Consider the following 24449-nt stretch of genomic DNA (forward strand, 5'->3'; position numbering starts at 1 on the left):
TCTCTCTTACCCTGTGCCCTGGACTTCTGGGAAACTGACCTTGGCTTGTCTCCCGTTAACCCCTTGTTTACCGATTTTGACTCTGACCTCTGCTGTACCTGATTTCCACTCGCTCTGTTTTAGACTTTCTGTTTACCCTCGGGCTGTCTGGTTACCTGTTCAGGTATTGCCTGCATTGCACCTCATATCCATAACTGAACTCTGTTAGAACAACCTGGGTTCTGTGCATCAAAAACCATCCCGCCTTGCGGTGGGCTCTGGCGAATACCTCAGAGTAGCCTTAGATTCTGTCAATCAGAGTTGTGACAGATTTGGGGTTGTGGTTTTATTTGCACGCTTACTCCCGACAGTCTCCAGCAGCTTTTTGGGAATTGCGTAACCAGTGATTCCATAACATTTATAGCAGTAGTTTGTGCTCCAGGGCTGCTTCTTTAACTGGGGGACAGGAAGTTACAGTCATAGTCCGCCATTTTGGAGGCAATAATGACTATCTTCTGTCACAAAGTCACAGATGCTGCATACAAGTATACGCCAGCATTATCTCCTCCCCCACATGTCTCGCCATGTTCATCAGCCTTGTATATTCTATTCTCTTCTGTGGTTAAGTAGATGATGGGGAAACACTTCTGCCCTGAAGCAGGCATGCCTACATGAAAGCCCACATGTACTGTCTGTTTCTTTTAGCAATTAGTGAGGGGGGGGGGGAGTCACATGCGTAGAACCCTGCTGATCAGACATTAGTGGCATATTCTAGCGATATGCCATCCTGAGCTGAGCTTTCCTTTCTTCTGCTCACCCTCTCATTGTGTGTAAGCTGCAGGCTCTCCCTCTTCTTTAGTTATATAGGGCTGGGCTCTCCCTCTGAAAAGACTTGTAATGGGGGCATTTGTAAAGCTTCTCCTAGGGAGAAGGCAGAGGCAGTGAAACAGAACGATCTGCCTGTACGGGCCTGCAGCAGAAAGGACACGCCACCTGAGCTGCCAGCCTGAAAAAAATCTAGTAGAGCAATGAATGGGGTGATCTCTGGGTCCATGTAAGATACAGTGCTGGTTCTAACTTTGTTAGAAAGGGTTTGTCATATACAATATTATGTCCGTTTTTCATGAACAACCCCTTTAAGGGCGGCATATTTTAGGTCCAAGTCTGAGGAGCTGTTTGTCCAGCAACCCATAGAATTGCCCTCCACCTTGTTGGGTGGCAACAGATTATGTATGTAGGCTTATACAGCAGCAGCTTTAAGTCGTTAGTAAGCATAGTGTGGCATGGTGGTGGAGGCCCCAGGGGCAAATGCCCCTTTTGCCCATGCTGTAAATAATTTCTGAGGAGCTATTTTAAACGTACTAGTTCCATCATGCCACGCCAGCCATTGCAGCCCCACAGTGTGTCCCTGGGCCCATATTCTGCACAATGGATAATGGATTTTAGTTAAAGAATGACTTGATTATTTCTAAAATAACAGTGTTTTATTCATACTAATCACAAGAGCAGAGTTTGAGAATCTTTGACCTGGGTGTCTGCGTTTTTAAAACATCTTTAATCGAATATAAAGACTAGACTTTATGTATCTTGCTCTACACCATAAGGTTCCTTAAAACTGTACAAGTGATAACACCACATTTCCTTCAATCTCCAGTGTGTCAATCATATGGAGGGCTGGGAAGCGGTGAACGTAGTCACAGAAGTGTTGTCCGTTTACGAACACCTTGTATCGGCCATTGCCGCTGCGGATGGAGATCTGTAGGAAAATAACATTCTGCATTAGACATTTTATGATTGTCTTATGACCAGCTATCTAGACCCCAAAGTAATACCCTGGACTGTATAGTCTGTGTACCTCTACCTTTTTGTGAACCCATCAATCCCACGCTCCTTCCATAGTCATTACTCATAGAAGTGAAGATACTTACATCGAAAAACTGCCCTGGCATAAAGGGGTTGTTTATCATGCCCCTCTCCTCAGAGCCCCAGTAGCCCCCAAGTTTGCTGTTCCGCACCACCGTATGCTCATTCAGACGAACATTGAAGTGTAGAGCAATTTCACCACTTGACGTCTTAAAATTAATATGGAACCTGAAAGAGATAGTAGATAGTAGAAGATGATAGAGCCAGGGGCTACTGGACCGGAGATGGAGAGCAATGTGTTATTATCAAGGGGACAATGGAGCTGGTTAATAATAATGTGGTCTTCTGCAGGAGACGATAGATCAGATTTGTTTTCTCCTGAATCTCCACCCTTTAACATCATGTCGCTTTAATGTCCAAAATTCTGTAGTGATTTTTTTTACTTTCATATATCCTTATAGCAGTCAGAGCTCTTTATTTTCTGATACAGAGCTCCAAATCCCCTGAATAGACAGATTTATATAAAAAAAAATAATTCTGGTTTTCTGCAGCCACCAGGAGTTTACTGCATACTGTGTTATTATTGATTTCAACAAATAAACAGTATGCAGTAGGCCCCTAAGCTCCCCCTAGTGGTAGATGCAAGTAACCAGAATGTTGTGGTTTTTACATTAAAGGGGTTGTTCAATTATTAAATGTTGTTGCAATAAAAATTAATTAGTTTTGTAATTTATCTTATGTTACAAAAATGCTCTAGTTGCGATCTATTCTCTTTACTTCATTATAACGGCGCTCCCTAGTGTTCAATCTGTAAAGTAATGTGCACGTCCTCCTACTGAGCTGAATTAGGGAGGATGCACATGCTCAGTTCCACTCTCCAACTGCTACCGGCCATTAGAAATGCCTTCTCTGCTTGTCAGTAAAAAAAGTAGGGAAGAAACTTTTATTGAGAAACGCAGCTTGTGGTGTGAATGGAGTCTCACAGTAAGAAACGCACAGGAGAGCCAGCAGTTTGCTTAGATGTAGAGAGAGCCTGTATACAGCACTGCTTACATACAGCACTAAGCACACCCCTCTCCTGCTCCCCCCTCAATGTGTGTAAGCTGCAGGCTCTCCCCCTTCTTCAGTTATATAGGGCTGAGCACTCCCCCCTAAAAGGACATGCAATGAGGGGCATTTGTAAAGGTTCTCCTAGAGAGGGGTCAGTGAAACAGAATGATCTGCCTATATAATCTATGACAGAGGGGGAGGAGCTGCAGCAGAAAGGACACGCCCCCTGAGCTGCCAGCCGGAAGAAAATCTAGCAGAGCAATGATTGGGGACATCACTGGATCCATGTAAGTTACAGGGCTGGTTCTAGCTTTGTTAAAAATAAATTAACATGCATTTTATTATGTATAATTTCCTTTTTTTTTTCATGAATTCTCGGACAACTCCTTTAATGACCGCACTTTACACCTTTTTACAGCGGTCATAAGAGGCCCTATGCCACAACGCCGCCTTTTTACGGCACTGTGTCTTAAGCCCGATACAGGCCTCCCATGCCAGGTAGAGTGGCCCAGCTCCTGCTTTAACGGCCGGGATCGAGGGAGCCTCTGATCCCGGCCTTTTAACCCCTTAGATGTCGTGGTTAATAGTAATCTCGTCATTTAAGCAGTTGTTGGGTTCCGATGGTTTCCATGGCATAATGAAGTACCATATAATCAATCAAGTTTGGTAATAAAATAATAAAAAAGTAAATAAAATGAAACCTATTTTTTCCTTTCCAAAATGCTTTATTATAAAAAAAAAGCTACACATAATTAGTACTGCCATGTCCCTAACGACCCTAACTTGAAATCTGCTACAGATTTGCATGTATTTAAGCCAAAACCAGGAACAGAACCTAAACAGAAGAAACGTATAAAGGAGGGCCTTATAGGTCCGATACCCTGGATCCAATTCTAGTTTTGGCTTAAAAAATGCAAGCAAAATATGCACTGTGTGAACAAGGCGAACAAGGTGAAAATTAGTCAATAAGATCACTAAAGGGTTAAGAAATCAGCCCAGAATTTTGGACCTAAAAATCACATGATGTTAAAAGATGGACTCTCACAATGACTTCACTCCATCATCTCCTGCACAAGGGATTATTGTTAACCAGCTCCATTATTTTCTTGAGTAGTAAATGAGCTCCGGGTAAGGAGCTGGTTAATAAAATGGAATTCTGCAAGAGTGGATAGAAGCTCAAGGAGCCCAGCTTAGTATAATGGCAAATAACAGACTACGATGAGTCTTTAAAGTGTAGCCAAACTTTTGACACACTTCTGACATGTCATAGTGAGTGACATGTCAGAAATTTGGATTGGTGGGGGTCCGAGCACTGAGACCCCTACCAATCGCTAGAACGAAGCAGCTGAAGCGCTCAGGCGCTTCGTGTCTGTTCGGCTTTTTCCGGAAAGCCGATGTATCGGAGTACGGGCTCATAGACCTTCTATTGAGTCCGTACACCGATACATTTATTTTCGGAAAAAGCCGAACAGACACGAAGCGGCCGAGCGATCACACGAGCACTTCAGCTGCTTCTTGCTAGCGATTGGTGGGGGTCTCAGTGCTCGGACCCCCACCAATCCAAACTTCTGACATGTCACTATGACATGTCAGAAGTTTGTCAAACGTTTGGCTACACTTTAAGGGTAGATTCACAAGCGGCAGATTTTGTCGCAGAATTTCTGCGACTAAAAATCATTTCTATTCATCTGAATGGAACTTGCAGAAATCCATAAACCTGCTGCAGAAACAGAATCTGCCGCGTGTGAATCACCCTAATAATACCAACACTCCCTCACCTTTGGCCGCCCTCTGGCGTGAACCCTCTAATCACAAAGGTCCTCTTAGGTGTCAGTCCTCCAGGTATGTTTGCACGGTATGGAACTGGCTGCAAGGAGGCAATACACACAAAATGTCAAGAGACAAGAAATTACAAAATCTGGCGCTCAAGTACCCCCAACAGGTCATGTCGTGAAGATTTATTTGACATTGCACAGGGGATTTACCGTCAGCGCATCAGTCATTACCATAGATGATCTCTCAAAGAGAAATAATTAAAATGTGACCTGTGGGGGGTACTGTGGACCAAAGTCACTGGACTCGAGAACAGAAAGTCATGGACATACAAAGTATGAGAATGTGAGTTGCCCTGGACCACTGTATACTGACCGGGTTATTGGTGGGTCCTCCCATTGCCTGAGAAGGTAAGAGGAACAATAGATAAGGAGGAAGGAAGTTACGTGATAGAATTTTTGGATAAAAATGCTAAATTCTCTTTATGATATCATTACATATTTGATGTTTAATAAATCTGCCTCTTCTTTTCCTACCCATTACAACCAGTCCGATTCCAGCTTTGACCCCTGTTGGTTGCTATGGGTGATTTCCGCCGTTTTCCACTTGATTAATGTCCCTCACATGGTATTGCAAAAAAAAAATCGTATGTGCATAAAGTAACGGGTATACTCACAGGCAGGGTCATGGATGGATATCCGGGCAGTGGCATCACCTTGAGAGAGAGAGTATATACATTACAATGGCCATATGCCTAGGTGCCCAGTGACACAACAGTGCTTTTCCAAATTAAACATCCAATGTCACAATCCTATGACACTTACCCCAGAGGATGGGAAGGAAGGAGTAACCATCGGGCCCTACAATAAAAATGTACATGATAAAAAAAAGATCAATTATATTATTTTTTGGCTCTTGTGTATTTTAATTGTCTCCTTTTATCTCTTCTTGTGTTACCAATTGTTCTCTTCTGGCAGCTACAATCGTAGTTGCTACATCTTCACCAGTTTTCAGCCTATTCACCAAAACGTTGCTATACGATTTCCTCCATTAGTAATCATCATGTTTTCCTTTCAGCTATCTTCTCCCTTTGTCCCCTTCAAATTGCTTTCAAGCCTCCAGTATATCTTCCTTTAGTCAATAGCCTTTTGTTCCTTCATCAGTCTTGTTATTTGGTCACTGCATGGTACTCTTCCACCTATTTCTCTCTTAGTCAACTGCATGGCCAAATTTCACTTATCTCCATTAGTCTCTGGCATGATCCTTATACACCTACCACATCTCCTCCATTAGTCTCCGGCATGATCCTTATACACCTACTACATCTCCTCCATTAGTCTCCAGCATGTTCCTCTCACACCTACCACATCTCCTCCATTAGTCTCCAGCATGTTCCTCTCACACCTACCACATCTCCTCTATTAGTCTCCAACATGTTCCTCTCGCACCTACCACATCTCCTCCATTAGTCTCCAGCATGTTCCTCTCACACCTACCACATCTCCTCCATTAGTCTCCAACATGTTCCTTTCACACCTACCACATCTCCTCCATTAGTCTCCAACATGTTCCTCTCACACCTACCACATCTCCTTACTTAGTCTCCAGGATGTTCCTCTTACACCTACCACATCTCCTTACTTAGTCTCCAGCATGTTCCTCTTACACCTACCACATCTCCTTACTTAGTCTCCAGTATGTTCCTCTTACACCTACTACATCTCCTTACATATTCTTTAGCATGTTCCTCTTAGGCTGGGTTCACACGACCTATTTTCAGACGTAATGGAGGCGTATTACGCCTCGAATTACGTGTGAAAAACCGGCTCCAATACGTCGGCAAACATCTGCCCATTACTTTCAATGGGCTTTATGATGTACTGTGCCGACGACCTATCATTTTACGCGTCGCTGTCAAAAGACGGCGCATAAAATTACAGCCTCGTCAAAAGAAGTGCAGGACACTTCTTGGGACGTAATTGGAGCCGTTTTTCATTGACTCCAGTGAAGAACAGCTCCAAATTACGTCCGTAAAAGACGCTGCGAAAAACGCGAGTACATGCAATTACGTCTGAAATTCAGGAGCTGTTTTCTCCTGAAAACAGCTCCGTAATTTCAGACGTAATTGCAGTTATAGTGTGCACATACCCTTAGGGTATGTTCACACGGCCTATTTTCGGCCGTTTTTCGGGCCTTAAACGCCCGAAAAACGTCAGAAAGAAGCAGAACGACTCTAAACATCAGCCCATTGATTTCAATGGGAAAACGGTGTTCTGTTGCGATGGAGCATTTTTCGCTGCGTTTTTTTACGTGTAAAAAAATGGCCACGAAAAAGAAGTGCAGGACACTTCTTGGGATGTTTTTGGAGCCGTTTTCCATAGACTCTATTGAAAAAAGCTCCAAAAACGGCCGTAAAAAAGCGCAGCTAAAATCGCAAGTGGCACAATAAACGTCTGAAAATCCGTATTTTGAGACGTTTTTGACTCACACAACAGTGCTCTTCCAAATTAAACATCCAATGTCACAATCCTATGACACTTACCCCAGAGAATGGGAAGGAAGGAGTAACCATCGGGCCCTACAATAAAAATGTACATGATAAAAAAAAGACCAATTATAATATTTTTAGGGTCTTCTGTATTTTAATTGTCTCCTTTTATCTCTTCTTGTGCTACCAATTGTTCTCTTCTGGCAGCTACAATCATAGTTCCTACATCTTCTCCAGTTTTCAGCCTAGTCACCAAAAGTTACGTTGCTATACGATTTCCTCCATTAGTAATCATCATGTTTTCCTTTCAGCTATCTCCTCCCTCTGTCCCCTTCAAATTGCTTTCACGCCTCCAGTATATCTTCCTTCAGTCAATAGCCTGTTGTTCCTTCATCAGAATGTTATTTGGTCACTGTACGGTACTCTTCTACCTATTTCTCTCTTAGTCAACTGCATGGCCAAATTTCACTTTTCTCCATTAGTCTCCAGCATGTTCCTTATACACCTACCACATCTCCTTACTTATTCTTTAGCATGTTATCCTCACACCTACCACATCTCCTTACTTATTCTTTAGCTTGTTCCTCTCACACCTACCACATCTCCTTACTTAGGCGGGATTCACACGACCGGGTCGTTCCCGAGCCCGAGTGTCGGCCGGTAAAATCGGCCATTTTGCCCGGCCGGTTTGCATTAAGTTTTGCATCCGTGCCGGGCCGGGCAGATCCGGACAATGACATCAGCGGCAACTCCTGAAGGGGAATTCCCATGTGTTCGGGGATTCCGCTTCAAGAGTTTCCCCTGATGTCACTGCCCAGATATGGACAGAGACATCAAGCGCTCTGTCCAGGAGCGGAATCCCCGAAAACACGGGGATTCCGCTCCTTCAAGGAGCTAAAGTGCGGCTAGCACATAGCAGAGCAGGGAGATACCTCCCCGCTCTGCTATAGTGGCGTCGCTACAGTAGTAGCAGCCGCAGCAGCAGCAGCTGCAGCTGCTAGCGGCGCCATCGAAGGTGTCGCCGGGCCAGGGTGCTTTTAACAAGCAGGGGAAGGGAGCCAGCGCAGCGCTCCCTTCCACCTGCTGTACACCCCGGCCCTGCCACACAGTGTGCAGCGATGCCATTCGTCAGAGTGGCATCAACTCCTCCTCACATACACTCTGCGCTGTGAGGAGGAGGAGATAGAGCGCAAGCGCCGGAAAACCCGGCCATCACTCGGAACACATTCCGGTGATGGCCGTGTAATACCCGGCCCCATAGACTTCTATGGGAGCCGGGCGGCCGGGTACCCGGGCGAAGATAGAGCATGTCCTATTTTTTGACGGCCGGTTTTCCCGGCCGTCAAAAAATCGGTCGTGTATAGCCCCATTAGGGGTCTATTATTCCTAATGCAGCCGGGTGCCGGCCAATTTATGAACGGCCGGCACCCGGCCAGGAAACCCTGTCGTGTGAATGAGGCCTTAGTCTCCAGCATATTCCTCTTACACCTACCACATCTCCTTACTTAGTCTCCAGTATGTTCCTCTTACACCTACCATATCTCCTTACTTATTCTTTAGCATGTTCCTCTTAGGGTATGTTCACACGGCCGTAAACGCCCGAAAAACGGGCGAAAAATCGGAAGCAGAACGCCTCCAAACATCTGCCCATTAATTTCAATGGGAAAACGGTGTTCTCTTCCGATGGAGCGTTTTTCACGGCAGTATTTTACGCGTAAAAAAACGGCCGCGAAAAAGAAGTGCAGGACACTTCTTGGGATGTTTTTGGAGCCGTTTTCCATAGACTCTACTGAAAATAGCTCCAAAAACGGCCGTAAAAAAAAGCAGCGAAAATCGCGATTGGCACAAAAAACGTCTAAAAATCCGTATTTTGACACGTTTTTGACTCTGCGTGTGAACATACCCTAACATCTACCACATCTCCTTACTTATTCTTTAGCATGTTCCTCTCACACCTATCACATCTCCTTACTTATTCTTTAGCATGTTCCTCTCACACCTACCACATCTCCTTACTTATTCTTTAGCATGTTCCTCTCACACCTACCACATCTCCTTACTTATTCTTTAGCATGTTCCCCTCACACCTACCACATCTCCTTACTTATTCTTTAGCATGTTCCTCTCACACCTACCACATCTCCTTACTTATTCTTTAGCATGTTCCCCTCACACCTACCACATCTCCTTACTTATTCTTTAGCATGTTCCTCTCACACCTACCACATCTCCTTACTTATTCTTTAGCATGTTCCTCTCACACCTACCACATCTCCTTACTTATTCTTTAGCTTGTTCCTCTCACACCTACCACATCTCCTTACTTAGTCTCCAGCATGTTCCTCTCACACCTACCACATCTTCTCCATTAGTCTCCAGCATGTTCCTCTCACACCTACCACATCTCCTTACTTAGTCTCCAGCATGTTCCTCTCACACCTACCACATCTTCTCCATTAGTCTGCAGCATGTTCCTCTCACACCTACCACATGTCCTTACTTAGTCTCCGGCATGTTCCTCTCACACCTACCACATCTCCTTACTTATTCTCCAGCATGTTCCTCTCACACCTACCACATCTCCTTACTTATTCTTTAGCTTGTTCCTCTCACACCTACCACATCTCCTTACTTAGTCTCCAGCATGTTCCTCTCACACCTACCACATCTTCTCCATTAGTCTCCAGCATGTTCCTCTCACACCTACCACATCTCCTTACTTAGTCTCCAGCATGTTCCTCTCACACCTACCACATCTTCTCCATTAGTCTGCAGCATGTTCCTCTCACACCTACCACATGTCCTTACTTAGTCTCCGGCATGTTCCTCTCACACCTACCACATCTCCTTACTTATTCTCCAGCATGTTCCTCTCACACCTACCACATCTCCTTACTTATTCTTTAGCATGTTCCCCTCACACCTACCACTTCGCCTTACTTATTCTCCAGCATGTTCCTCTCACACCTACCACATCTCCTTACTTATTCTCCAGCATGTTCCTCTCACACCTACCACATCTCCTTACTTATTCTTTAGCTTGTTCCTCTCACACCTACCACATCTCCTTACTTATTCTTTAGCATGTTCCCCTCACACCTACCACATCTCCTTACTTATTCTTTAGCATGTTCCTCTCACACCTACCACATCTCCTTACTTAGTCTCCAGTATGTTCCTCTCACACCTACCACATCTTCTCCATTAGTCTCCAGCATGTTCCTCTCACACCTACCACATCTCCTTACTTATTCTCCAGCATGTTCCTCTCACACCTACCACATCTCCTTACTTATTCTTTAGCATGTTCCTCTCACACCTACCACATCTCCTTACTTATTCTTTAGCATGTTCCTCTCACACCTACCACATCTCCTTACTTATTCTTTAGCTTGTTCCTCTCACACCTACCACATCTTCTACATTAGTCTCCAGCATGTTCCTCTCACACCTCCCACATCTCCTTACTTAGTCTCCAGCATGTTCCTCTCACACCTACCACATCTCCTTACTTAGTCTCCAGCATGTTCCTCTCACACCTACCACATCTCCTTACTTATTCTTTAGCATGTTCCCCTCACACCTACCACATCGCCTTACTTATTCTCCAGCATGTTCCTCTCACACCTACCACATCTCCTTACTTATTCTTTAGCATGTTCCCCTCACACTAACCACGTCTCCTTACTTATTCTTCAGCATGTTCCTCTCACACCTACCACATCTCCTTACTTATTCTTTAGCATGTTCCTCTTACAGCTACCAATCTTCTTCCCTATTCTTTAGCATGTTCCTCATACACCCACCATATCTTCTTCTTTAATCTCCAGCATGTTCCTGCTCTACCTATCATATTTATTGTCTACTCCCTTCCTCTATTCATCATTCATTAGCATGATCTTCTTTTACCTTTCTGCTCTTACAGCCACCAGAATATTTCTATTTCAACTATTTGTCCCTTGGTCAACTGCATGTTCCTCTATCACTTTTCTATCCATCATCATGTTTCTTTTTTGTTTTATCTCCTCGTCAATTACCATTATATTTATCCTTCACCTATCTCCTAAGTTGTTGACCAATATCCTCCTCTTCTACATCCCCTCTCTAAATCACCAGAATACTTGTCTTCTATGTATCTCCTTGCTTAGCCACCAGCCAGTTCTTCTTCTATTTCATCTCTTATTTGGCATTATGTTCAGTTTTCACACATTTCTTCCCTGTCGCCTATCTCCTTCCTTTGTCTCCAGTACTTTTCTCTCCTTCTACAGCCTTCTCTCTCCATCGACATGTTCCTCTTCAGTTCATTGTAATGTCTATCGCCAGTATGCTCCTCTTTTTCTAGTCCTCCCTCCACCTGTTGCTTCCTATCATTGGCAATTTCCTTCTTTTACAACCTTTGAAATCTTTACAACCACATTTTACTCACCATACTTCCACCTCCTGCACCAACAATGCTCAAAGATCGGATGCTTACATCTCCGTCCACATGAACACATTCCACTCTTTCTAGAGGAATCCTATGTCGGTACTCAAAGAAATGAGTACCATTTATATTCACCTGGACAGAAACAATGAATGGTCATTATTGTAAGACAAGGATGACCTATCATTGGGATTAATTCGTACATTCGCATGCCGGAAAAGTACATCATATTGGATAAGATATGGTGGTTAAGTAGAGATCAAAAAATATTCATTTAAATGTTTCCTTACCTGGAAGCTCGCAGGATTGCAATGAAACACAATTTCAAATTGCTTTCCTTTGTGGAAGGGGAATAAATCTTTCTTTTTCTCTTCACCTCCCCATGTCCTGCCCTGAAAAGTGTTAAACACCACCCTGTTCTTCCCATCAAAGCGTGGATTAAAGTGCAAAGCAATGTCGGCTCCATCATGCTGCCCACACGCAAAGTTCACACAGAACCTATGAGGAAGACAAAGACACCAAAGTAACATCTTATCTTTCTTTATGATGGACCTTCGTGCTTAAAGAGGCTCTGTCACCAGATTATAAGCGCCCCGTCTCCTACATAATGTGATTGGCGCTGTAATGTAGACAACAGCAGTGGTTTTTATTTTGAAAAACGATCATTTTTGAGCAAGTTATGAGCAATTTTAGATTTATGCTAATGACTTTCTTCATAGACAACTGGACGTGTTTTAACTTTTTACCAACTGGGTGTTGTACAGAGGAGTGTATGACCAATCAGTGACCAATCAGCATCATACACTTCTCATTGTTCCAGCCCAGCTTCTATCACACTGTGCTGTGGATCATGCTGGGCTGGAACAATGAGAAGTGTATGACGCTGATTGGTCACTGATTGGTCAGCCTCATACACTCCCCTGTACAACGCCCAGGCGTTATTGAGGTGTATTTTGGAGTGTAGTTAAACTATTTTACGCTCCGAAATATTATTTTCTGAATGTATATATTTTTTATTCTATTTTTTGTATGTGATTACACTGCTCGGAGCTAAAAACAGCAGTTCAGAGATTTGCTTTACAGCAGCCACATGGGCATGAGAAACCTCAGTTAGAAAATGACCTTTTAGTGAGCATGTTCCGTGACAAGTGCCGAGGTCAATGTACAGGGAGAGGGAGGAGGAGCTGGGTCCATCATCTATTGTCAATGGTAAATCCTGTGTTATCTGACTCTCGATTTATAGTAGCAGGGTTACCTTTTATTGTATTTCTGCCTGTAACGATAATGAGATGATTGCTGATGAGTGATCTCTACAGAACAGGAAGGATCAGTCTATTTCTAGATCAGGTCTGATACTCCTTATCTTGCAAAGCTTATCTGTATGACAGGTGCAAAGTTCATGTGGTTCAATGCATATCACTAGTTTAAGGTGTAGAAAACAGCTCACGTCCAAGTGCACCTTGTGTTGATTTATGAGCCTGAGAGTTGTACGTGGTGCCTATTTTTCCTTATCTACTCTCGAAACCCCTTCCCTTTTCTGTCCCCCTTAATTTATTTGTTCCTATGCTCAAAAAAAAGTGCACAAGGATGCACCTATGCCCTGAAATCTAGCCAGGGCTACTGCCCAAAATATTCCCTAGACCTCTAGCTCTTTGGGTCCTGGGTTTGCAGGAGGTGAGGAACCAAAGAGCCACACCTTCTAGAACATCTGGAGGGACATCCCATAAGCCCATAAGGACATCACATCCTGAAAAGTCCTATTGATAGACACATGCAAAGTGGGCAACCTGGGTACCAAGTTTTCGTCAATTTAATAAACTGCATCGTACAGTCTAAAAACATATTCTGGAATACTTGATAGGGTTCCTACCCACGGGGCCTGCGCTTCTACCAGATGTAGCTTGCGTGCTAACACCTGCAATAAAATGCCACCTGACGGCTTTTAGGGAGCCGCGCTGTTCTGATTATTGCTGTAATTATCTCAATGCCATAAAAATGGATAACCCGGTTTACTGAGCCACATAATTCTCGCATGATCACATTACATCAAATGATAAGGATATGTTTACTCTATGTGATCACATCTACCTTGCTGCAAAAAAAATGCATAGAACCGCAGTATCCTGCTGAGTAAAACGGATAGATATGAGATAGTTGTCAGCTGAGTCATACAGACATCAGCTATAAGTCCCGACACCCCCAATTACATGGCCATATGGCTCGGTTAGAATACACGTTATTTCGATGGCCACATAAGAGTGATATTGAGGGAACAGCCCCATAAAAATAAATTAAACCGTATGTATAGTTTTGCAACTACCTGCAGTGCATTTAAAATAAAAAGAAAGAAACGTTAAAAAATTATCTTGATTTAAAAATTCTACCGTTTTGTGTTTACAGCTCCTATGCAGACCTCTGATGAGACACACAAAGGATCTGATGGGTAAAAATTAAACAGCCGCTGCTTGACACTACCACATTTCTAACCATATGTGACAAGAGGACCTGGAGCCCAGTGGCGTACATAGAAATAGGAGGCCCCATAGGAAACATCAATATGGCCCCCATTATGGTGCCAGGTTTTGCCATTCAGAACCCAAGGGCCTGGTATTTTCTTTTTCCTAAAAATCCTTTCTATGACCCTTGGGCTAATTTCCCGGATGCTAATAATGCTGTTCCTTGGGACAGGAGTAGTCCTGTACAGGGAATAGGACCAACTAGGGCGCGGGGCCCCCTCTTTCAGAGGGGCCCATAACAGCTGCATGGTCTGCCTCTATGGAATGTATGTCATTGCTCGTTTTCCCACCCTATTTTTATGACCCGGTACATTTTCCGCTTCCTTGTCTGCTAACATTGCAACCGCTGTGGAGACCACATCCCTTTCTGGGTTCTCACCACCCATTACAATGGGGACATGACCAAACTGGAATGAACCCCCTTTCTCCTAGGCCCCTTGCTTGGGGGATTGTCATTCAATCCCCCCATAGAACCCAATCAGAATCCATTGGAATTGGTGTGATCTGCTAACAAATCTAATGTCTAAGGACAGTTTGACATTATGTTTCCTTCACATTAGGTACTTCTACCAAAATAAACCTAAAAACCTCATTATTATTTAGGCTTGGAGGTATCAAGAAAACTCTGAATAAATAGATTCGGACACGTTTTTGTCTGCCTAGGGCCAGTCGTAATACCTGGTGGTCATTTAGATTTACCTGTTAACATGTTGAGGGATCATGCCCTGAAGGTAAACCGACATGCCAGACCGCAGACCGCCATAAATTGGGTGCCTGAAAGGAATAGACTTAACAAAAATGGACAAATAAGAATGATGTGGAGTTAAAGGACCCATAAAAATAAATATGAAGGTGTGTATACTTTTTCAACCCAAAAAGAAATGAAGCAACTTTGCAACTATTTCTACCGTTTTGTGTTTACAGCTCCTGTGCAGACTTATGTATTTTTCTTATTTACAGACTACAAACAATCTCTGTGTGTAGACTGATCCTGCAGGCATCTGCCCCCTCTTCTTTCACAACTTCAGCAGAAGAGGAGGCAGTTTAAAAAAAAAAGAGTAACACATGACAGCAGGATCCGACTACACAGGGTTTGTTTGTAGTCTGTAACCATGGAGACATATAGGTCTGCATTGGAGCTGTATACATAAAATAGTCGATTTTTTAAATCAAGATTAATTGCAGAGTTGCTTAATTTTTTTAATTTTAGATTCTTGAAGCAATAAAGAATTGGTTGCAAAAGTATACATACCCTCTATGGAAAAACATTTAAGCTACAGCATAAGTGAAATGAATAGACCAGTGTATAAAGATTGTACTGTAACCGTCTGCCCGTCCAAAAATATAGCACATGCATATGTCACCTTACTGATTACATAGGTTATAACTAGAGGGGATAGAATCGAGGTTCAAGATTTGCAGCGACACTAAGTAATTCTTTTTTGGGAAAATTGATGCAGGAGAGCATTTTTAAGGATTTGCTTATTTCTGAGGCCCAACAGAGCGTCAATGACATGGCCGCAACGCGGACAAAAGCCGCCATAGCACCCCTTTCATCGCGTTTTTCATATTGCTGGCTAATGGCAGTGCATTGTTGAAGGTAAAACGGCTGCATACCTGCAAAATCGTGCGCCCATTAATGAATACACCTTTTATGGACACACCGTTTTGCAGGTATACAGCCGTTTTACTTGCAACAACGCGCGGTCATTAACAAGCATTTTGACAGCCGCATTGAACGGAATGCCGTGGGGCCTTACCCTAAGGCTATGTTCACACGCAAACTCAAAAATGTCTGAAAATATGGAGCTGTTTTCAAGGGAAAACAGCTCCTGATTTTCAGACGTTTTTTAAGCCACTCACGATTTTCGCTGCGTTTTTTACAGCCGTTTTCAATAGAGTCTATGAAAAACGGCTCAAAAAACGTCCCAAGAAGTGACATGCACCTCTTTGTCGTGCCCGTTATTTTACGCGGCCGTTTTTCAAAACGGCCGCGTAAAAAAACAGCCCGTCGGAACAGAACACCGTTTTTCCCACTGAAATCAATGGGCAGATGTTTGGAGGCGTTCTGCTTCCGATTTTTGTACCATTTTTCGGTTGATTACAGCCCGACAAACGGCCGAAAATAGGCCGTGTGAACGTACCCTCATAGTGAGTATCGAACATGTTAGGGCTTGTTCATAAATATGCTTTAGTATCTGCAGTTAGGGTGATAATTGTCTGATCGCTGGGGGCCCCACTGCTAGGCCCCCCTATCACGAAAACAAGGGTCCCGAACCACCCGATCTTCCCCACTGCTAAACCACATTGAATAGGACATTGGTTAAGTCGGTTGTCGAGCATGTGGACTGCCGCTCCATTCAAAGTCTACAGGACTAACGGACTGTTTCCCCCTCTGTGTGCCACCATATAAAAAAAATTGTACTATGTACCATCGGATGCAAAAACCCTTGCATGAGTTCTGATTTACGAGTACCAATTGACTTCCCTAAACTGCTGGCAAGGAGGACAGATTTTTCATTGGAAATCATGCAGTACCTATACGGAAAACCAGATTTATCTCATGCGGAAGTAGATGGAGCTCATACGGTACCTGTGCAGAACACCATACAGAAACTTACGGTACCAATTTTTTTTATACGTGTGCATGAGGTCTGAGTTCCAATAATTTGTTAAAATGTTCTTTTCTGCAATTCCACTTGGTAATTCACACTGCATCATCTGCCCCACAAATTGGATCAAATCCCATAAGACGAATGTGATTCCACATTACGCCTGACCGGACGTGGAGATGTTTGCAAAGCATCTGGGTCCCAAATTTCAGTAGGAACTTTTTTTCTAAATGACACATAATTACATTTATATACATGGATGATGACTGAGCTGTTACCATTCAGTATAGACTTAAAGGGGTTGTCCACCTTCTGATAACTGATGTCCTATCCACTGGATAGGTCATCAGTATATCATCGGTGCGGGCCCGACACCCGGACCGATAAGCCGCTCCGGTGGCCTGCGGGCACCGGATGTTATGGCACATAATGCGATGTACGGAGCCGGAAGCAGTTGGCTCCGTACATAGGATAGCGGCCGTGCTGCCGAAATGCAGGTCCGCTCCTATTCACTTGAATTGTACTGCAGTTGGGCCGCTGTTCCGTGGCCGGAGCCAACTGCTTCCGTCTTCCGGCATGTAAGTCCAGTGCACGGAGGCACCGGACCAGCTGATCTGTGCGGGGCCCGGGTGTCGGACCCCCACTGATCATGTACTGATGACCTATCCGGTGGATAGGTCATCAGTTGTCAGAAGGTGGAAAACCCTTTTAATTTAGAAAGTTGTATGGCAATGGTATTACGTGACTCTTGCCTATAAGTTATTTAAAAACAAAATAAAACAGGTGTAGTAATTGAAAATTCTTGAGTATAACCCTAAAAATGGTGCAGAGAGAACCAAGCCGTCACTTACCGGGTTGTAAACGGGCTGGTAGCCTGCAGCTGAAACAAACGCCATGTCCAATGTTGTCTACGTAGAAAAATACAATACTGGATAAGAGTGTTCTGTACACACAGGAGGTTCCTTATATACACACACGTAAAATGGGCATGGTCAAGTCTTATTCATTCAACCTTTGTTCCGGGCTCATTAAACCTATGTTCAATATCAGGAACCTTTGGTTGCGTGACACTCCTCTTAAGCATTGAATTCAGGTGTTTCATTCAGTCCCATTGCTACAGGTGTATAAAATCCAGCACTCACCAGGCAGTCGCCTCTACAAACATATGTGATAGAATGGGTCCTTGTAAAGAGCTCAGTGAATTCCCGTGCGGTCCTGTAATAGGACGCCAACGCTGTAACAAGTCAGTTCCTAAGGTTTCTTCTCTCCTAGATATTCCACCATCAACTGTGAGCGATATTATTGTAAAGTGGAAGCGTTTATGAACCACAGCAACTCAGCCACGAAGTGGAGACCACATAAAGTTACAGAGCGGGGTCACCGAATGCTGAGGCGCATAGTACATAAGAGTCGCCAACGCCCTGCTGACTTAATAACTGCAGAGATTAAAACATCCTCCGAACATTCGCACAAAAACTGTGCCCCGGTAGCTTCGTGACATGGGTTTCTACGGCTGAATCTCACATCACCAAGCACAATGCCAAGCGCCGGATGGAGAGGTGTAAAGCCGCCACTGGACCCTGGAGCAGTGGAAATGTGTTCTGTGGAGTGACGCTTCTCTATCTGGCAGTCTGATAGATGAGTCTGGGTTTGGTGATGCCAGGAGAACGTTACCCGCCTGACTGCATTTTGCCAACAGTAAAGTTTGGTGGAGGAGGGATAACGCTATAGGGTTGCTTTTCAGGGGTTGGCCACTTAGTTCCAGTGAAAGGAAATCTTAATTATTCAGCATACTGAGACTTTTTGGACAACGGTAGCTTCCAGCTTTGTTGGAACAGTTTGGGGTTCGTCCCTTTTCGGTTCTAGCATAACTGTGCCCAAGTGCACAAGGTCCATAAAGACATGGTTGGTTGGGTGTTTGGTTTAAAGGACCTTGCTGGCCCGCACAGAGCCCTGACCTCAACCCCATCCAACACCTTTGGGATGAACTAGAACAGAGATTGTGAGCCAGGCCCTCTCCTCCAACATCAGGTCTCACCTCGCAAATGCTCATCTGGATGATTGGGCAAAAATTCCCACAAAATCTTGTAGAAAGCCTTCCCAGAAGAGTGGAAGATGTTTTAGTACAAAGAGGGGACCATCTCTATATTAATGTCTATGGATTTAGAATGGGATGTTATAAAAGCTCCTGTAGGTGTCCCAATACTTTTGTCCATGTAGTGTATTTTGCAATAATTGAAATCAGTATGATGACATTATCACATTGTCCTAGCAATGGAAGTCTTGGCTGATTGCTATTAAATGGTAGGAGATTGGTAAATAATGGTTCGCAAGAGAGAAGACTCTGACTGTATTACGGCTCCATACCAGTTCCGAGTGGTACAGAGTTGTAAAACGGCGGTAATGATATCCTATGGAGGTTTTCATAATACCATGTAACGATGTATGTTTGTATGAAGGAATTTTTGGACAATCCATGTGACGCAATATGTACAAAAATTGTGCAATGCTCCATCGTATGCCATATGGGCGCCACATTCCTCTGTAGATGTCAATGGAGACTGAAAATACTGCATCTGTGTATATTAGATGCCCATAAAAGCCTCCGTATGGGATATTTTTGTTTTTTCCCCAGACTATTGGCAAAAAGGACTGGTTTTGAATCAGGAAATACTTTGAAACTCATGATTCTCATATGCAGTCCTATATAGAACTTATTTCAAGGTACACAGTACCAATGTGTCTGAAGTAAAGCAGTTCTGCAAAAAGTGCACTACAAATCCCAATCAGAGGTATAAAAAGCCGATATCAAATTATAGGAAACATTTGTTGCCACCAAGTAACCTAAAGGGGTTTTTCTGGGTCATCAATATCAGAACGTTGGGGGTCCAACACCCCCACGATCAGTTGATTGCTCTGGTGAGCGCCGTGGCCTCTTCATTGCTTACCTGTCACAGCGCTGTGCATTTGGTAGTGGCTGCGCCTGGTACTGCAACTCTTTCCCATTCAAATGAGCTGCAATACCAAGTATTGAAGAGACCGTGGTGCTTCAGTGAGCCCTACTCAATCAGCTAAATGGTGGGGGTGCCGGGAATCGGTTAGGTCATCAATATCAAAGTCTTGGAAAACCCCTTTAAACGGGCTGGCTACTAGAGCATATGGATATTTTTATTTTGCGGGTTCCAATTAGGACCCCCCTCTATTAACCAGAGAAGAGAGCCACTGGAAGGAGTGGCTCCTGCTGCAGAGCTAGCGTGACCATGTATTACATGGTTGCCGATTCATGTGAATAGTCTTTGTGTAATATTTAGTTTTCCCTGCATTGGTTGCTACAGAAGAAATATATGGCCACCTGCAGCTTCCCACTCAGTGATTCTGTCGATTGCAGGGGGGTTCAGCAGCTCGACTCTGAACATTAAGATGACCGACAGACGGCTTCCTTTCGAGCAGACTTGTCCAGTTTTATGGTTTTCATCCCTTGTGATTCCAGCACTTTTTAGCTTTTCTATTTTTTGTTTAGTTACTTTTTCATTTATACACCAGAAAACCGAAACAGGATAATTATTGGAAACAATTAAATTTGACAAATTTTTAGTAAATAAAAAACACCTGGAAGACGGACAAATACCCGGCTTATATAGAGCATCTAAATGGTTTTGTATATGGTCCTAGACTGTGTCCTGATTTAGGACCATGGTGTCAAAAAAGTGGGAAATGTAAGCACCTTTTAAAATGCGTTTCCACATAGCGGCGACTGCCTGCGTCCAAAACCATGCGGTGGCCAAATGCAGCACGATTTGGTCGGTGAAAACTGGTACGCATTTGGTCGCCACTACATGGGAACGCACTCTTTGGCCGTTACAATGAACGCCGATCAACGAGACAGCTCGTTGATCGGCGCTCATTTGCTCCTTTCACAAGGTGCTATGAGCAGTAATGCATGGAATCGAGCGCTCATACTTCGATCGCTCGTCCCCATTTATTTCTATCATGTCTGCAGCAGGTCCCTCTGTTTACACAGGGAGACGTGCTGCTGACAACGATAATATTTATTGCTGCATAAACGATACAATCAGCCGATGAACGAGCGTTTGCCGTGTTCATACAGGTCAATGATCAGGAACGAGCGTTATGTGATCGCTCGTTTGCTCGTTCATCGGCTGATCGTTGCCGTGTTTATACAGGTCAATGATCAGGAACGAGCGTTGTGTGATCGCTCGTTTGCTCGTTCATCGGCTGATCGTTGCCGTGTTTATACAGGTCAATGATCAGGAACGAGCGTTGTGTGATCGCTCGTTTGCTCGTTCATCGGCTGATCGTTGCCGTGTTTATACAGGTCAATGATCAGGAACGAGCGTTATGTGATCGCTCGTTTGCTCGTTCATCGGCTGATCGTTGCCGTGTTTATACAGGTCAATGATCAGGAACGAGCGTTATGTGATCGCTTGTTTGCTCGTTCATCGGCTAATCGTTGCCGTGTTTATACAGGGCAATGATCGGGGATGAGCGTTATGTGATCGCTCGTTTGCCCGATTATCGGCCTGCGTAAAAGGGCCATTAGTCTGAGCTTCAGACCTAGTGATGACCTGGGCTGTGAGTCTCTCCACTGACTCATTTTGCGGTTTGTTAATGGTTAATCCCATACGTTGCTCTCTGACAATTGTTTTGTTATCTTTAGAACATTTACTCAGGATACATTTTAATTCTCCACCCTTTAGTCAGAAACCCTGCACTAACATCGCCTCACATTGAGGATTCCCTTTTATCGCAAAGCAATCCTAATAACTAAGTAGAACTGCGTGTGTTCTATGGTCTGGGCTGGAAATATATGATAATATTAACCAGCTTTATCAGTTGGGAGAGGCCGTAAAATCCCCTGCCATAAATCTGCCGATGACTATATACATTAGTCAGTCAATATAAGATAACAAGACTGTACCACGAGGTACCATCTTCTCAGGGTACTATGTCCAAATGCAAAGCTCAGCTAATACACAATTAGAGACCTGTCAATCAAGCTGAGGCGTTTTACGCCACATCCGACACTATTTAAATGGGCGTGGCTTCATAAAAGGGGTGGGGCCACCTACAACCCGACAAATTTATCATAATTTAATACTGGCACAAATCCACGCCAGCTCATAGTTGGCGTAGATTTAATTGTGTGGGTCACAGGGCTGTTCAAGGTAGAGGCCCCGTATCGTACTGTACCACCGATCAGAGTAAACACCCCCCCCCCCCCTGATAGGAGAATAGAGGAAAATGAAATAAAAAAAAAATATATATACTCACCTCACCGCCCCGTTTCTCTCCGGATACCTTAAGGCTATCGCCCTTCTCTCATGCTGGGCAGAGTCAGGACCTTGTATGCGCCGCAACCTGATGTGGAAGCCTGGTGGGTGAGATTCTAAGAGAAGCGGAGCGCTAAAGTGAGTACATTCTCTTTTTTATGTCCAATTAGGGGAGTTTGGCCCGGTCAAATTGTGGCGAACAATTAGCCAAAGATGCAACAAATTTATTAAAAGGCATGTGCCCCTTAATATATTTGTCGCATCCTACTCCAGTGGGCTTTAAGCTAAGACTGGCGAGTACAAAAAAGACCATGATCCTTGTCCTCATTCTATCTTTTCGTGACTACCATGCACATTGACCTTACACCCCCTTGGCTTACATTACAAGGGTACCTGCCACTATATTATGCTGCCCACGGTTAGGGCAGCGTTATTCTGCTGACACTTTCCCTTTAAAGAAACACTCTAAGCAAAACTGAAACACTGCGTTAAGCCTAGGGCAAGACATGAAGGGGCGGAGCATGGCACAGCGATCTTCTCTTTGGTGTTCTGTGTCATGCTCCACCCACTTGGCCCTGCATTTGGCATAAAACAATCTAAAAGTTTTTCCTGGAGTGTTCCTTTAAGGGCTTATTGTGATGAACGTGTATATAGTCCGTGTGACGGCAGTTTTTGCATGAATTTCTATGGGGCTGTTCACACGCCGTTTTTTTAGCAGACCGTGTGAAGTGCCCGTGAAAGAATAGGACATGTCCTATTGTTGTCAGTTTTCACGGATCCCTCAGTAGACTCAAATCTATGAGGGATCGGGGAAAACGGGTCCCGCACGGGTGCGAATCGGACGTGAAAAACTTACGTTTTTCACGGCCGATTTCGCACACGTCCTTCTGAATATAGCCTAAGTGTGGACCTCCGTGTGGAAGTTTCTGTAATAAACATTGAACGCTCTCATAGCTTTATGACTGTGACCACATATTTTCACAATCAGAGAATGATCTATTTCAGCTTTTGTTTCGTTTTTTTGCACCAAGTTTACAATCTCGCTTTTATCACGTTTGTTAAACATTACAGATTCAGCAGTTTATTATGATGGGAAATCTTGTCTAAAAAGCTGAAACAGCATTAGGTCACTGTGAAAAGACGATTAGCTGTAAAGAATGTTTGAATGAAAACATCGATTATAGGTCATTTTTACGTTACCGATCAACTACATGACTTCCTGAGCGACCACCATGAATTCCTGAGCGTCCACCATGACTTCCTGAGCGACCACCATGACTTCCTGAGCGACCACCATGACTTCCTGAGCGACCACCATGACTTCCTGAGCGACCACCATGACTTCCTGAGCGACCACCACTTAAATTATGTACATAAATGTCAGCAACTTATATATGCAAATGATAAAAAAAATGGAAACAAAATATTCCAAACATCTTGATTTATTCAGTATCGGGTATGAGCGCCACGTGCAGAGATACACGCACTTCCACGCCTTGGCATGCTATAAATGAGGTTATTAATGGTTGTCTGAGGAATGTTATGCCACGTTGAATGCACTTGGGCACACAAATCATTAAAATTGGCTGCTGGCAGCTGCATTTGCATTTGCTGACCAATGACGTTCCAGATGTGATCGATGGGAGACAAGGCCGGAGACACTGCAGGCCATGGTAGCACGTTTAGGCTACGCAGGCTGCTCACAGCATCACGAGCAACATGCGGGCCGGCCATAGCGGCTGATACCGCCCCCCCCCCCCCCCATATGCCCGGAGGCATCGTGGGGCAGCTATGGGAGGCATTATGCAGTGTAGGGGCAGCTATGGAGAGAGCATTATACTGTGTGGGGGCAGCAATGGGGGGCATTATACTGTTTGGGGCAGCTATGGGGGTATTATGCTGCATCGTGGAATTTGTTTGGGCATTGTACTGCGTAGGGGCATCTGTGTGGGCATTATAATGTATGGGGCATCTGTGTGGGTATTATACTGTATGGGGGCATTATACTGTATGGTGGCAGCTATTGGGGCATTATAATGTGTGGGGGGGCACTATGGGAGCATGATACTGTGTGGGATGAACTGGGTGTGTATGGGCGGGGATTGGGTGGGATTATAGGTGTGACTTAAAATAAAAAAATTTACGCTGCGCGCCACATCGATTGTCCCTCTTTGTGTTACTTGAATGTATAGCACGGTCTACAGGGAGGGCTATATAGCACTGTATGGGGAGGCTGTATAGCCCTGTCTACAGGGGGCGCTGTATAGCACTGTCTACAGGGAGGGCTGTATAGCACTGTCTACAGGGGGGCTGTATAGCACTGTCTACAGGGAGGGTTGTATAGCATGGTCTACAGGGGGGGCTGTTTAGCACTGTCTACAGGGGGGGCTGTATAGCACTGTCTACAGGGGGGGGCTGTATAGCACTGTATGGGGAGGCTGTATAGCACTGTCT

At 44.2% G+C, this 24449-nt stretch overlaps 1 protein-coding gene across 1 annotated transcript; it reads right to left on the bottom strand.

The window, feature by feature from the left end:
• Positions 1 to 1466: 1466 nt before the first annotated feature.
• On the bottom strand, positions 1467 to 23304 carry LGALS4 (galectin 4). Its single transcript, XM_075834461.1, has 11 exons — positions 23196 to 23304; positions 17556 to 17612; positions 14792 to 14880; positions 11867 to 12074; positions 11580 to 11711; positions 5490 to 5525; positions 5342 to 5380; positions 5041 to 5067; positions 4671 to 4759; positions 1908 to 2070; positions 1467 to 1735 (listed from the first exon to the last, which is right to left on the bottom strand). The coding sequence occupies exons 2-11, from the start codon at positions 17598 to 17600 to the stop codon at positions 1589 to 1591; spliced, it is 975 nt and encodes a 324-aa protein (XP_075690576.1). The 5' UTR covers positions 17601 to 17612; positions 23196 to 23304; the 3' UTR covers positions 1467 to 1588.
• Positions 23305 to 24449: the final 1145 nt, after the last annotated feature.

Source organism: Rhinoderma darwinii, chromosome 8, assembly GCF_050947455.1.
Source record: "Rhinoderma darwinii isolate aRhiDar2 chromosome 8, aRhiDar2.hap1, whole genome shotgun sequence".
Classification (NCBI taxonomy): domain Eukaryota; kingdom Metazoa; phylum Chordata; class Amphibia; order Anura; family Rhinodermatidae; genus Rhinoderma; species Rhinoderma darwinii.